The sequence below is a fragment of the Bos javanicus genome, chromosome 22 (assembly GCF_032452875.1).
Source record: "Bos javanicus breed banteng chromosome 22, ARS-OSU_banteng_1.0, whole genome shotgun sequence".
Classification (NCBI taxonomy): Eukaryota; Metazoa; Chordata; class Mammalia; order Artiodactyla; family Bovidae; genus Bos; species Bos javanicus.
The window spans coordinates 23416730-23432010 of NC_083889.1; the positions used below are offsets into that span (position 1 = coordinate 23416730).

The 15281-nt window shown below is 39.0% G+C and overlaps 1 protein-coding gene across 3 annotated transcripts in view; it reads right to left on the bottom strand.

Moving 5' to 3' along the window:
* CNTN4 (contactin 4) overlaps positions 1-15281 on the bottom strand; it is a 1026926-nt gene that overhangs the window by 146113 nt on the left and 865532 nt on the right. For all 3 annotated transcript variants that reach the window (XM_061396381.1, XM_061396379.1, XM_061396380.1), the window contains one exon: positions 14140-14290. In XM_061396381.1, the coding sequence (XP_061252365.1) occupies positions 14140-14290 (151 nt within the window). The remainder of the gene's footprint in view (positions 1-14139; positions 14291-15281) is intronic.

A 15281-nucleotide genomic window follows, 5' to 3' on the forward strand; every position in this document is an offset into this window, starting at 1 on the left:
TTTTTATCATTGGTCAAAGGATTCAGTAGTATTTTTGCTACATATTTTGCAGTCATTTGAGCAGGTTATCTTGCCTGGATGGAAGAACACATCCCATCGAATAACTCCTCTTACACAGAGCTGCTTCTAGCATTGCTGAGCTAATACACATGGTAATTTTTAGAGGTATGGAGGGTTAAATAATTTACGATAATACTATCAATAATTTGTTTTACTTAAAAATTTAAAACGCCTATTCTAGGATATAATTATGTTTCATGTGGGCAGGACAGTTGAATTACAACATATTTATTATTCTGGGGAGAGGTGGAGGAATTGTATACATTACAACACAGACACACATGCACACACACAGCAACTTTGTTTAATAGAGTCTTTTATCCACCACCTGGATTTCTCATCAAGCAACCTATAATTCTACTATATGTACCCTCTAGGTGCCATATGTTGTAATTATACAGAAAGCCAAGTGTTGCTCTAATTAGATCATTTGGCAAAAGGGATTTAGAAACACCATGATGGATATTTACTAGTAGAGATCTAATTAACTCTGGCATATCTGTGACTGAAATATGAGGATAAAACTCCACTACAGAAATAGAGGGTCAAACATAGTACATGATACTAGACCTTCAATATTTACATAACATCCGCACAGTCTAGCAGATTCTATTTCTAGAGATGACAAAGTTAGGAGGAACCCACATTTATCTGCCTTGTCTCTACTGAGAAGGAACAAACACTGCCTTTCTGGTTTTAATATCCAGTCACATCACTTCAGTTCTAATTGCTCTTAATTACATGCCACTTTGGTTTGAATGTTTTCATGATCACTTAAATCCATTTGATGATGCAGAGCTATTTTCTCTGCACAAAGGCAGTGCTGAGGTAGTTCAAGGACTTAATTTACCTCTTCTCCAAGGGGCTTACATGGTTTTAACCCAGCCCTGAAATCAGACCATTATGCCTCCTTTCCTCAGGAAACTAGGAAACCATGGATCTGAAGGCTGCCAATTTATTACTGAAAATATGAAATGAGTTAACAGTAAAGGTTGCTTCTGGACAACTTATCCATATTAAAGATGTCAGCAATTTTCCAGTTTGAAAAGGGAGGTAATGAAAGCAGAGTTTTATTTTTACTAATAATGGATTGACGTGAGCTTCCCTGGTGGCTCAGATGGTAAAGAATCTGCCTGCAATGTGGGAGACCTGGGTTCGATCCCTGGGTTGGGAAGATCCCCTGGAGAAGGAAATGGCAACCCACTCCAGTATTCTTGCCTGGAAAAATCCCATGGACAGAGGAGTCCATGGGGTTGCAAAGAGTTGGACACGACTGAGCGACTAACACTTTCACTTATTGACTTACCATGAGATTCCATGCTCTCTTAAAGTAGAGAGAAGCACCTAATGCTCATTCCTTCCTCAGACAAAGCTGGTACAGACAGAGTTTCTGGAATAAGCGAGACGTGGATTTGAACACCAGCCCTAATATTACCAAACTCTGCAACCTCAGGTAGAGTGAATACCCTCTCTGAGCTCATGTTTCCTTATCTAAGAATGGGGTTCATAATAGGGCTGATCTTGTAATGTTTTTCTGAAGACTAAAAGAAAACGTATATAAAGTGTTTAGCAGAGGGCACAGTAAAGACTGAAAAATAGCTAGGTAATATTATTACTCAAAAAAGGGAGAGAAGTGATGGCCACAAGAGAACCAGGAAATACAGGAAAAGAGCCAAGGTAATCAGTATCCTGAATCCCCAGCACTTCCAAAAGCTCAAGGTTTATTCATGAAGGTGCTAGTGACATAAAAGGAGATCAAAGCCTCATTTCAACTTAATAACTAGAGATTTCGGAGCTTCTTCAGAGCCAAGCTGACTCACAGCCTTTCTGTCACTATTATTTTATATCTGTCAACATTATTTCAAAGTGTTAATCATCTCTTGTTGAAAAGTCTGAAGCATTTCCCTACCAATTATTCTTCCATTTCTTCCATCTAAACTCGACTGACACCCAGTTTCCCACTTGGCTGGATCCCTCTTGACTTGCTCATGTCTGTCCCTTCATCTTGCACAGACACGAGCCCCCACACAGAGACCTCCTGCTTCCCCCTCTGCAGCCCTGTGTGGACCACGTTCTTTCACAACTGCTTAAACTCACTTCCTGTTGGAAGCCAATTCTGGCAGACCCTGCCTGACTCTAAGAGTCTCTTCTCTGTGTATTCCCTAAGCACTGTCACCTAGCTCTGTTTGGAAGATATTATGTTAATTTGTACTTCACTGGTGGTTTCCAAGTTGTTTCATGTGTGTAGATTCTGTCATAATAGCTGAATTGTATAAAACTTAGGAAGTGAGTCTTGGGATTTCTATCTTCTCTCTCCTCTTTCAACTGCACAAGGCCATTTATCATTGTAAAAATCATTTTTATAATCACCAAATTAAAATAAAAAGCCCTCTGCAAAATCACAGTCAGTATAAAACCACAGATCCTCAACCTGGGGTGAAGAGCTCCCATTGCTTCATTCTTTTACTTATTTTCTAGAAATTCAGGGAAGAGGATCAGATATGTATTTTCCACCCTCATTGCCCCTCACCTTTCGTGTCTTCACCTTGAAAGCTCCCCTGGCTGATTTCTCCAGGGAGTGCAAGGCTTTGGGGACCTGAAAAGAAGTTTCCTTGAGTGACATTTGGGAGCCACTGAAACAGAAGGGACAGCATTCAGACTTTCAACCTAATTTATTCCCTCTTCAATTTGCATTTCATGGACTCCATAGAAGTGGCCATTTTCCCTGGTAACTTAGATGGTAAAGAGTCCACCTGCAATGCAGGGTTCAATGCCTGGGTCTGGAAGATCCCCTGGAGAAGGGAATGGCAACCCACTCCAGTATTCTTGCCTGGAGAATTCCATGGACAGAGGAGCCAAAAACATGCTGTGAGATGGATGGAGGGAGAGATTTTTTTTTTTTTCCTGTAAACAGTCAGATTGTAAATATTCAAGGCTTTGCAGGCCAGGTGGTTTCTGTTGCAACTACTCAACCCTGTCCCACTGGAGCACAAAAGCAGCCTAGACAATTTGTTCAAGAATAGTATGGGGCTGTGTCCAATAAAACTTTATTTGTAGACTCTGAAATTTGAATTTCATCCCATTTTGATATGTTGTAAAATTCGTTTCCTTTTTTATTTTTGTCTTACCATGTGAAAATGTAACACCATTCTCAAGCTTGCAGGTTGCGCAAACACACATGGGGGGCTGGCTGGATGTGGCTAGGGGGCTGTAGGTTGTCAAGCCCTGGGTAAGAGAGTTTGGGGGAGAAAGAATAGTGTGTTGAAAAGTTGGTAGCAGGAAGAATAAGGGCATTTGAAGAACTGACAGGAGGTCCACACAGCTAAAGAAGTCAGGTTGAGGGAAGAGTAAGAAAGAACAGTGGGGACAGGACGGCAGGAGCCTGACCAGTGTAGGGTCTTGCTGATTATGTGATGGACTGTCTGCTCTGAGGCTAATGGGAAACCACTAATACAGTGTCATACCTGGCTTTGCATTAAAATCATGTGCAAGAATTCAAAACAAAATTCAGACTCCTGGGTCTCATCTCAGAATTCCTTAGAGAGAATCTTTGGCAATAGAGTGGGATTCTGTATTTTTAAATGTGGTTCTGTTGGTCCTAATGCAGTCAGCTCAGCAGCAGTCTGCATACCGAATTTGGGGTCTCCCAGGAGTCGGGGGCACTCATGTGCTCAAACACACATGGCATCTTTACTCATGGGCATTTCAGACTATTATGGGAAATAAACATTAATAAAATAATCAAACTCACAAACACAAAATTTATAAGGAAGGGAGGGAGGGAAGGAATAAGGAAGGAAGAAGGGAGGGAGGGAAGGAAGGAAGGAAAACAGGAAGGAGAAAGAAATCCACAGTCCCAACTTCTAGGGAAATCACTGTTAACATTTTAGTGGAGATTCTCCCAGGCTTATTCTTTGCATGTCTATCAAAATATGGATATGCATATGTGTGTTGAGACTACAGAATGATATTTTATATACTGTTAAAAAAAATCATACCTTTAAAAGATGAATAGTCTCTTTCCTTTAAACCATTGTAGAAATTCTGTCCCTTTTTAAATGGCACCTGTAGAACTCAGATTTAAATTAGGTTGTTCACGTGGCTCAGATGCTCAGACGTGTCCTACTCTTTGTGACCCCCATGGACTGTAGCCCACTAGGCTCCTCTATCCATGGGATTCTACAGGCAAGAATACTGGAGTGGGTTTTCATTGCCTCCTCCAGGGGATCTTCCAGACTCTGAGACTGAACCAGGGTCTCCTGCATTGCAGGCAGATTCTTTAGCACTAGCGCCTCCTGGGAAGTATATACACATATGTTGTTTTATACATATATAGGTTGTTCATAAGCTCAAATGAATCTGTTCAAAGGAAGTGTGTGACAAATGTTTATTGAATTTAATTAATCGGGGTTGTGATACGGGAAGTTTCATATTGTGAAAGATTTGAGTACAGGCTGGTTCCAAACAAACCCGTTAAGAGGTTAGCTGAACAGCTGCAAAGTCCATACACAAGATAATAAGGGCAGAAAGTAGGACAGGGGCAGGGGACTGACCGACAAAAAAGAATCAATGCTGAAGAAACCCGCAAGGATTTTATCATCAGGTGTTGCCTTTAGATTGGGAACCTAATTTTAAATACTTCCATATAAAAATTCAGTTCTCTTGCCAGCATATCCTTAGGCATAACCAATAACCACGAGCACATGAATAGAACAGGTGGTAGGTAGCTTCTGCCTGAATTTGGACATCACTTTAATTCCTGATCGTAACACAATAAGATATAACTATACTGAGGCAAAAAAGACCGGTGACTGAGAGCTAAATTTACAGAGTCTCCACAGGACAGGGTCTGTGTACCATTAACACACATTTAAAAAACAAATGTCTCTAAACTCTTCTGCAATGACTCTTCAGGGGAGCTCAAAGTTGTAACTATTTTATGCATGGCTCTAGGAGAGACAAACGGAAGGAAAGGGAGAAAAGTTCCAGGTCTGAATTGGAGAGCAAGATAAGCTCAGTCTATTTCCATGACTACAGATGCAAAATTAAAATGAAATAGTATTACCAATAAGCGGGGCAACAGATTCTATCTAGAGCAATGATGCTCGAGTTGCTTTGATGTTGTTTTGCCTCCAAGGCAGGATTTCCATTATTATGGAGATGAACTGCCTCTAATTATTGCAATAACATAATTGCTCCCCAGGGCAGAATTCCTAATAACAGAGCTATATGGCTCTGCAGCAACTGTAAGAGATATCCTGAGGGCGGGTTTCTCATTAAGAGCACATATATAGACACTCTGCCTCCAGAAGAGAAACAGAATGCCTGCAGCAATAAACTTTCTTTCCTACGCAAGGATTCGATCAACCTTCTGGGCAAATACCTGCCATCCCATGTGCTCTGCCTCCCAGGTCGCCAGTATCTTCAGACCAGGGTTTCACAACTTATATACAATGTAGAGTTTTGCTGCCCTGTGCTTAGAGTTTCTTCCACATATTACATGAATTTCAACTCTTCCAAAGACTTCTGGGAAGAGAGGCAAATTAGTAGGGCCATGATCTAATTCCACCGTGGCGGAAGACTGTGGGGTCTTTAGTCAAGACACAGGAATTTTATTCCTCTTTGGTATGAACAGTCTCACAGAATGTTAGATTCGACCTGATTGTACTGTGGGCCTAAACATGTGTTCAGTCTGGGAAGAAATGCCTAAGAATATGGACGATTGTACCATTTCACTGTGTCTCTGAAACATGTCCACAGTGGCCTCAAAGTGCTCCCCTGAGGTGATGTTAAGGTTCCTCAATGCAGTGGTCATCTTTGAGCCATTATTTTGTCATCTCTTGGAAGCAGCAAGCACTTGCTCCTTCTTGAACCTTTCTGCTCCCTTGGTTTCTGTTTCCTAGGTTCTCCCACATCTCTTAATCCCCCTCCCAGTGTGCTCTGCTTCCACCCACTTTTTGCATGTGGCCATTCCTCAAGGGTCCTTTCTTTGATTCACAGGTGTTCTCATTCTACACAACTCTCTGGGTGTGCTTATCCACTCCACAGCTTCTTGTCAACTGGTGACATCTGGGTCTCTGTCTTTACTCTCCCGAACTCAGACCCACATTTCCTGTTGGACATTCATTCACTGAACACTTAGTCTGTACCAGGCACCATCCTAGGTGCTAGCATTACAGAAAGGGACAAAACACAAAGGGCCCCTGGTAACTACGAAGTAACCTCAAAGTAGAAGAGGAGGGTGAAGTGATCTGATGTGAGGACTCTAACGGACTGGACTCGCTTTGCTAGCTCCAATGATGGAGGAGGGGGCTATGAGCCAAGGAATGCAGGTGATTTCTAGAAAGCCACACACTGATTCTCCCCTAGAACCTCCAGAAGGAATGCATTACTTAAGGATATAATAAGACTATTTATTTCTTTATCAATACTATTTTGATTCCAAATGGCAGATTTAATTTTGGCTTTCAGAAAGACATTGAAAGAAATGTGTTATTTTAATGCAAGGAGAATAATTTCTGACTTATGACCTCCAGGGCTACAAGATACTAACTTTTTATTGTTTAAGACACACACACAGACACACACAGACACACACAGACACACACACACACACACTTACCAGTCTCTGTCTTCATGGAATTTACATTACGATTAAATGGAAAGTGGGGAAGACAGATAATAGAAAAAAGGCAAGCATGCAGCATGTTAGAAGGTAGTAAGAACTATGAAAATTGTAAAGCATGAGAAGAGGATGGTGGTGGTGTTTACAATTTGAAATAGGTTTGAGGGAAAAATCTTTGCTGAGAAAGTGACATTGAATTGGAATTCCAATCTGAATGTGACATCACCACTTGAAGGCACTTCAGATTTCACATGTTAATACTCATTTCTTTATCTTCTCCTCTCAAACTTAGTTTTCTGTTCTCAGTACTGTGGTCAATAGCTCTGCCATCTACCAGCTGCTCAAGTTAGCACCTTAGGAGTCACTTTCTTTTTTCCTTCCTTCTTTTAAAAATATTTCTGCTTAATAAGTCATTTAAGTTAAAAAAAAAAATCTGTCTTCCCTCCTATACTATCAGGAGAGACACTGAAGTCCTTTTGGTTTTCATTTTAGCATACTGCCTGAAACTGGTCTCTCTGTGTTCCTAATCTTGTTCTACTCTGATTCTTTCTCCATGTTACAAGCAGAGCAACCCTTCTGCAGCACGCATATGACGGTGCACTCTCTTGCATAAAATTTTTCTATTTTCTCTGGAAGTTCAAGCCTAAACTCTACAGACATCGAATTCAAGCCTTCCGCAATCTATTGTTGGCCTACAAATCCAATGATCCTTCTAAATACATCATCTATGATTGAAAAACACATTGTTATTTTGCTGCTGGGCCCGTGCACTAATCTAAGAGCATCTTGAGGGCTGGGTTTATGTCTCCTCCTTCTCTCTCTCAGTGCCAGGCAAAGGGCTCAACATATGGCGAGCACCGAATGAATGCTTTGTTCATTGATCGAAATCTATGTCGGCTCGGCTAGTTTGGCAGAATAGTCCTGCTGTTGTTCTGAAACCATGCCTGTGAGATGCAGGCTGTAAGTTTCAGATTCTTTCTGGAAACATTCAGTGGTATATCTATACTTAATTATTATCCATTAGCTTGACATAATGTATTAGCCTAACATTTAAAAGGAAGGAGAGACATTCTTAAACATGAGTAAGAATAAGAAGTCTTTATTTACACATGGCTAACTAAAGTAACATTTCACTAATTTCTTCAGCTTCAATGAGAAATAAAATATTTTCTCTAAGTGAATTTTCCAGACAACTAGATTTACCCCTTTAAGCACTAAGTTAATTGTTCAAAATAATCATTGGGAAGGAGTGGTTTTTCTATGATGTACACTTGTTTGCCTTACTAATCTAAGCTAACTGAAGATGTTTTTTTCCTCTTTAGGGACACAGTGTAATAATAATCATCAATCTTTGCTACAGAGTTCAAGATACTTATTCCCTTATTAATATTGTTTTAATTCTGAATGGCAGATTTAATTCTGGCTTTCAGAAAGACATTGAAAGAAACGTTTACGACAGTAAGAGATGTCAAATAATATGATACGAAGAACATCAAGATTTGGACTTGGGAAATAATTGAAAGGCGACTTGAGAATAGCATGTCGGTATATAAAGGGAAGAGGCATGGTGGAAGAGAATTAGATTTTTTCTTAATATAACTTCAGAAAGCAAAGCAAGAAACAATGAATGGAAATTACAAGGATATTGGTTATGAGGAAATACTCTAAAAAATTAGTCAGGTCCTCATGTTAGACATAACCAGGGATGGTGAAGTCCATCCGTTGTGGGGTTCCCTGTCTGGGAATGGAAGCTGAGCTCCATGACTAGGGTAGGAATTGGACACTGTTGCCTGTCCACTTACTCTTCTTCTGGTTGTATGCTTCTTTGGGGAAACCCCTGTCCCATTCTCAGTCCTCAAGGTCTTAGGTGGAGCTTCCCCAAGTGCCTCTTAGGATGGCATATGATCATGTCCTTCTGATCAGTGCATCACATCCCCTTGAATGTCACTGGTTCAGGGATGATCACTGACCAAGGCAGGTTTATCCCATGCCATAAGCATCTATTCTGCAGTTGTGAGAAGTTAGAAAAGAGGGAAAGAGGGAAACCAGCGGCCATCCTACCAACAGGAGAGGAGAGCCCATCAGAAAATGGAGCCAAAGTAGAGGAAGACACCAGTGAGAGAGGAAGCCAGCCACCCAGTCCCACCGGCACTGTGTGAGCTCCTGAACCCAGGCACACCTCGAGACCCAGCCTGGCCCTGGTCTTCTCAAGTGTGGAGCCAGTGAACTCCTTTTGCTCCTGAAGCCAGTTCTGAGTTGGGTTTCTGTCACTTGCAACCAGAAGACTCCATGTGAGTTGGTTTCATGTCTCCTTATGATTCTAGAAGCCTAGGTTTTTATTAATGATTCTGTCATTTCTGAATTTTGATGTTTTTGTTTGTAATAGATCAATCTCATCTGCCTTAAATCATTCTGTCCAGAAACAGTAAACAAAATTATCAACCTTTTTCAGTTACATGGCTTAATTGCTCAACGAATCCAAATAATTCCACTGCTTTGGTGGTGAGTAGAGGCCTCTCCTGAAAACTAATGTACTTGGGTCTTTGTGACAAACCATCTCTGTTTTAAATGCCTGATATTGCCTTTACTCTGATAGCTGGATAAATATACAAGAAAACAAAAAATATATATTTATGCTTATGGATATACTGCCTACACAATAATGAAGTTATAAAAATTAAAGATTAAATCTTTCATTTAGATGATTGGTTTAATATATATAAGGTCAGTGTAAATATGATTTAAATCCCTAAAGCCTTTAAAAACCAAAATAAGCACATATAAAAGTATTTTAAAAATTGTTCACATGTTAACATTAAACTAGTATTTCTGAATCCATACCCATTGAGGTAACTATAACACCACAATTTGAATAAGATCAAAATGTAAACATTTAAAAAAATGTTTCTTCTTATACTTTTATTGTAAACTCATTTGCAGGCAGCTGATTAGCTAAATTTAAAATTAAAAATCACTTAAGTAGTGTTTGGCTAAGTCAAACCATAAGCTCTAGGGAGAATGTTAATAAAAAGTGGTGCTTGATCATAAATTTTGTTCCACTGAAACTTGGTTTATAGCAACATTCCATAATTGAGATTAATCATCTCTTATTCAAATGTTAAAGGCCATCATTCAAAAGTCTACAAATAACAAATGTTGGAGAGGGTGTGGAGAAAAGGCAGCCCGCCTACACTGTTGGTGGGAATGTAAATTGGGGCAGCCACTACAGAAAACGGTATGGAGGGTCCTCAAAAAAAAAAATAGACTTATTGTATGTTCCAGCAATTCAACCCTTGGGCATATACCCAGACAAAACTGTAATTCAGAAAGATACATGCACCCCTTTGTTCACTAGTAGTGCTACTTCCAACAGCCAGGAAAGGGAAACAATCTGTGTTCATTAACAGAAGAATGGAAAAAGAAGACATGCTATGGAACTTCCCTGGTGGTCCAGTGGTGAAGACTTTACATTCCCAATGCAGGGAGCCCGGATTCAATCCCTGGCCAGCTAACTAGATCACATATGCTGCAACCAAGAGTTAGCATGCCGCAACTAAAAAGAATGTGCACACCACAAGAAGATCGAAGATCCCACCTGCCACAACTAAGACCCAGCTCAGCCAAATAAATAAATAAAATACTTTTTTGAAAAAAGATGTGGCACACACATACACACTATGGAATATCACTCAACCATCAAAAAGAATGAAACAATGCCATTTGCAGCAACATGGATGAACCTAGAGATTATCATACTAAGTGAAGTAAGTCAGAAAGAGAAAGACAAATAAAACATGGTATCACTTATATGTAGAATCTAAAATCTGATACATTGACACATCTGTGAAATAAAAGCAAACTCACAGAGAACACACTTATAGTTGCTAAGAGGGAGAGTGGGCAGGCGAGGGAAGGAATGGGGGTGTGGGATTAGCAGAGATAAACTATTATATATAGGATGGATAAAACACAAGGGCCTACTGCATAGCACAGGGAATTATATTCTGTGATAAACCATAATATCCTGTGATAAGCCATAATGGAAGAGAATATGAAAAAGAGTATGTATAACTAAATCACTTTGCTATACAGAAGAAATAAATGCAACCCCCTAACACAAGGGAAAGGCTACTGACTTAAACATTCTTGCCTGGACAATCCCATAGACAGAGGAGCTTGGCGGGCTACAGTCCATAGGGTCACAAAGAGTTGGATATGACTGAGTGACTAAGCATGTTATGTTATATTGTAAACCACCTATACTTCAACTAAATTTTTAAAAAATCATTCAAATGTTAATGGCTTGCCTTTTGATTCTTAGGATTCCACATCTCAAAAGAGAACTACAAGTCCGCATATTGGAAGCTATTACTCAACACTGTACATAGTCAACAAGCTTTTCCTTTTGTGTTGTTCTAGCAATGTCAGTCCTTCTCTAAAATAGGAATTCTAAACTTTTCACTTATGAATCCTATATATGATTGCTTTTCTTCCTTTATCCACTTACTTATGTTTCTCTTTTATCAAAAAGGCAGAGGAAAATGGCAGAATTTCTTCTCTGTCAACAAGGAAATATCAGTAATATCTTTCTTATTTTTTACCCTTTTCAGAAATTACAGGAAGTTCAGTTGAGTTTATCTTTCTCGCACTCCAGCAGCGCATGGAGTAAACTTGGTCCATGGATGTGTGGCCCATACTGTTCTAACATTAAATTAAAAAAAAAAACAAAAAAACAATTACTGACATTTAAAACTTAAGATAGCTCAACTTAAATCCCATGTTTCTAGTTTCCCTTGAAAAATGAGAAGGTGGAGAGGCACTGGACCTGTATTTCCATCTGGTGGCAATAATATGCTAGACTTGAGGGGTAAGTGTCTCCCAAGGATGGGACACACACTGAAGTCCCTACATTCACCTTTAAATTATACCTGGCCAGGGACTTCCCTGGTGGTTTAGTGGCTAAAACTCCAAGCTCCCAATTCAGGGGGCTTGGGTTCGATCCCTGGTCAGGGAACTAGATCCCACTTGCCACAATTAAGAATTTGCATGCTTCAACTGAAAGATCCCGCATGAGGCAACAAGATCAAAGATCCCGTGTGCTCCAACTAAGACCAGTGCAGCCAAATAAATTAAGTAAAAAAGAAATACATGCTTTGTTAAAAAAATAAAAAATAAATTACACCTGGTCAGCTTTTGAATTCATTTTCATGATGAAAATCAATCTATCTGTTTAATACACTGTGAGAGAGGTGGAACTGAGAAAGAGAACAGTGAGGACACAGCACCTATGGGGATAAAAAGTGCTAACACTGACAGTTTGGGTCGTGCCTGGTGACGGTGGAGGTGGAGATGATAAAGACCAGGACCTGAGTAATGATGGGGAGTTTCCTTGCTTTAAAGATACCTGTAGTGCCATAGCAATGTTGAGGCTATATCTGAACCCTATCAATCAAGTTAGAAGAAAAAATTTAAAAGTTGGAGAGGGATAAGCTTTGTGGTAAGTCAAATGGTAGAAGAAGTCAAATTCACTTATTAAAAGTAATTCTTGGTATATCATTTTCCCAAAGTTAATTTAAACAACCTGTATCAATGATTAAATTATAGTCATGTTGAGCGATCATTATTACTGTTAAAAAAGTTAGGGTGTCCTTTTTCTTCTAGGCACACAGAAAGACTGAATTTCCCTGTTGGGTTGAATTTGGGAAGAGCCAAGTGACTTCTTTTGGCCACCAAAACATAAGCAAAAAGAAGTGCTTCACTTCACATGTTTACCACCCTCTTTTCTGTCTTCCCTGGTGGCTCAGAGGATAAAGCATCTGCCTGCAATGCAGGAGACCTGGGTTTGATCCCTAGGTTGGGAAGATCCCCTGGAGAAGGAAATGGCAACCCACTCCAGTATTCTTGCCTGGAGAATCCCATGGACCAAGGAGTGTGGTGGGCTATAGTCCATGGGGTCGCAAAGGGTTGGACATGACTGAGCGACTTCACTGTCTTTCTTTCTTTCCATCTGCAATTTAAATGTTCCAGAGAGTGCTATTCTACCAGCTTAGGCTTTAGAGAGCAGCAAGGCCCCGAGCAGACCTCTGGTGGGCATGCAGTGTGGATGAGAAATTTCCTTTTGTTTTAAGACACTGTAGGTTGCTTGTGAAAGCAGCAAATTTTATTAGCCTCTCCTGGATTGATCTTCCATGTTATTCAAACCACACTCATTCATATATCTATTTTTCATATTATTTTAAAATATTTTTCTTCATATTAATGTTATATTAAACCTTTTAAAATGTAGCCTTAATCTAATAATGTACATGGTACATAAAACAAGAAACTGTGCTCTCAAGTTCCAACTTTGGCTCCAGATTTGAATGTCAGGTCAGTAATCAGTAAACTATACCACTTTCTTGATATAACAGAAATCAGAAAGAGACACATATTATGCATTTACTATGTATGAATACACCCTCTATAAACCATATCATGTTTGCAAAAATCATTAATAAGGACAACATCATCAGTGTGATGATCTACTTTGCATATGTAAATCCAAAGGTGTACAGGTGTTAAAGTTGATACGCACACATTTTTACAGGCTTCCCCATGACATCTTTGAGTACTTGACCTTTAGCATCAATTAAAATCATTATGTATACAGCTGGTAAATGTTATCTTATGCATGACAGACTCATGCACAATTACCATTTTCCAACAGATCTGAGTAGATTACAGAAAGGGGTGGGAGATATTTTATAGAGGTGACAGCCAAGAAAAGGTCTTAAGAGATACCTGCTATTTGTCACAATATGACCTAAACCCCCAAACAACCCATATAATTACACTGGATAAAAGAACATGCATTATAAACATAATTCATGTATAATAGGAAACACACATTTGAAGAGTTTCGATATGAGAAAGAAAAAAAAAACTTTTCAAAAATAAGTTTGAAATAGAGTTCTTAAAAAGACATGATTAAAATAATAAAAGCCAAGTTATTTGAAAATGAGTTCTGGAATTAAAGATGGTTTCACAAAAAGGGAGAGATTAACAAGAGACATACTAGACACTGCCAAATATTTGAGGGGTTGCCATAGCAAAGAAGAGCTGGAATTACTTGTTTATGGGGAAAAAACAAGGTATTAATAGAATGGAGAAAGATGGGCAAACCTACAAATAAATTTTAAGCTAAAATTAAAAAAGGTATTTCCAGTTGCACATCTTTGGGCAACTCCAACAGCCTTCAACATGTGGGATCATGTGGTCTACCTGTGCAAGAAAGGCTTTCTAGAATCTTAATATCAAGACCTGCTAATTTACCACTCTTTCCCAAAGCTTCAGCTCTTTGATTAACATTTAGTTCATGCAGAGCAGATCATAAATTCTTCCCTCTTGGACTGTTAACAACAGACCTATAAATTATTATGGGTTAACCACATAGTTAAAATATTTCAAGATAATACCTTTCATTTTCTTTTAATACGTCCCTTCCTTTCTTCCAGGTGTAGACCGGTTTCGGAGAAGCCTTTGGCTTACACTCAATGACAACTTCACCTCCCACTTTGACAAGAGTTACCCTTTTTAAGAGGGTTCTTGAAAAATCTGGACCTACAGCTGGAAGAGAATACAGAAAATGAAATAATTATTATGGAAGAAAAAATCCACTAGATCATTCTTTAAAGTTTTTCTTTCTGTAATGCACTTATTACATCAAAGGGAGGAAGTTGCATTTTTCTGAAGTACAGGAGTAATACTGGAAGTTTTGATGGATTTATGAAAAGTTGAGCTGTAGTTTGTATACAGTAAAATGTACCCATTGAAAGTGTACAGCTTGATGAATTTGGTAAACTCCAACATGAAGATCAAAATATACGCTATTCCAAAACTATACATAGTGAGGGATTCTTTACGAAAACTACTCTATGTTCAGATGAAGAAAATTTTTTAAGTTTTACAGTAGCAAAAGGGAAAGATGAAACAAAAGCCCATAAGGCACTTTTCTGATTGTGTAGGTGAAAGCACCCCTTCCTTGACGGTTACTGCCTTTGTTCTCTCTCACAGCACTCTGAGCAGGTCTCCGTAAGAGGATGTGCTGAAATAAGAGGATGTGCTGAAATAAGAGGATGTGCTGAAATGTCTAAGCATCACCCTCTGTGAGCTCCTCCTTAAAAATAATGACTTAGAACAGCTTTCCACTATCACTGCCTAATTCAATGCCTGGTTCTTGCAGGATAAATTGTGACTTGCTCTTGGAAAACTCTATTCCGTGCTTGCTACCAATATTCTAAAAAAATCATTCATGTTGACACCAAGTATGTAGTTACATGGAAATAACATTAAATAATTTCCTTCTTAAAACAAAAGATATTCCTCTATATCCTTAAAGAAATATAAAAGAAACCTTTCTGAAAATTTTCCATTTCCTTCTGCATTAATTGCACTAATGTTTTAGGATCTGTTGTGAGCTGTTATATCAAAAATCCCTGACTCACTGTAGCTTGACTTGATGGAATTTACAATTTCATACCATGTTGAATGTGAAATTTAAATACAAATACTAGCCACAAACTACTTAGAAGAGTACAGAGAATGAGTATGTATGTAT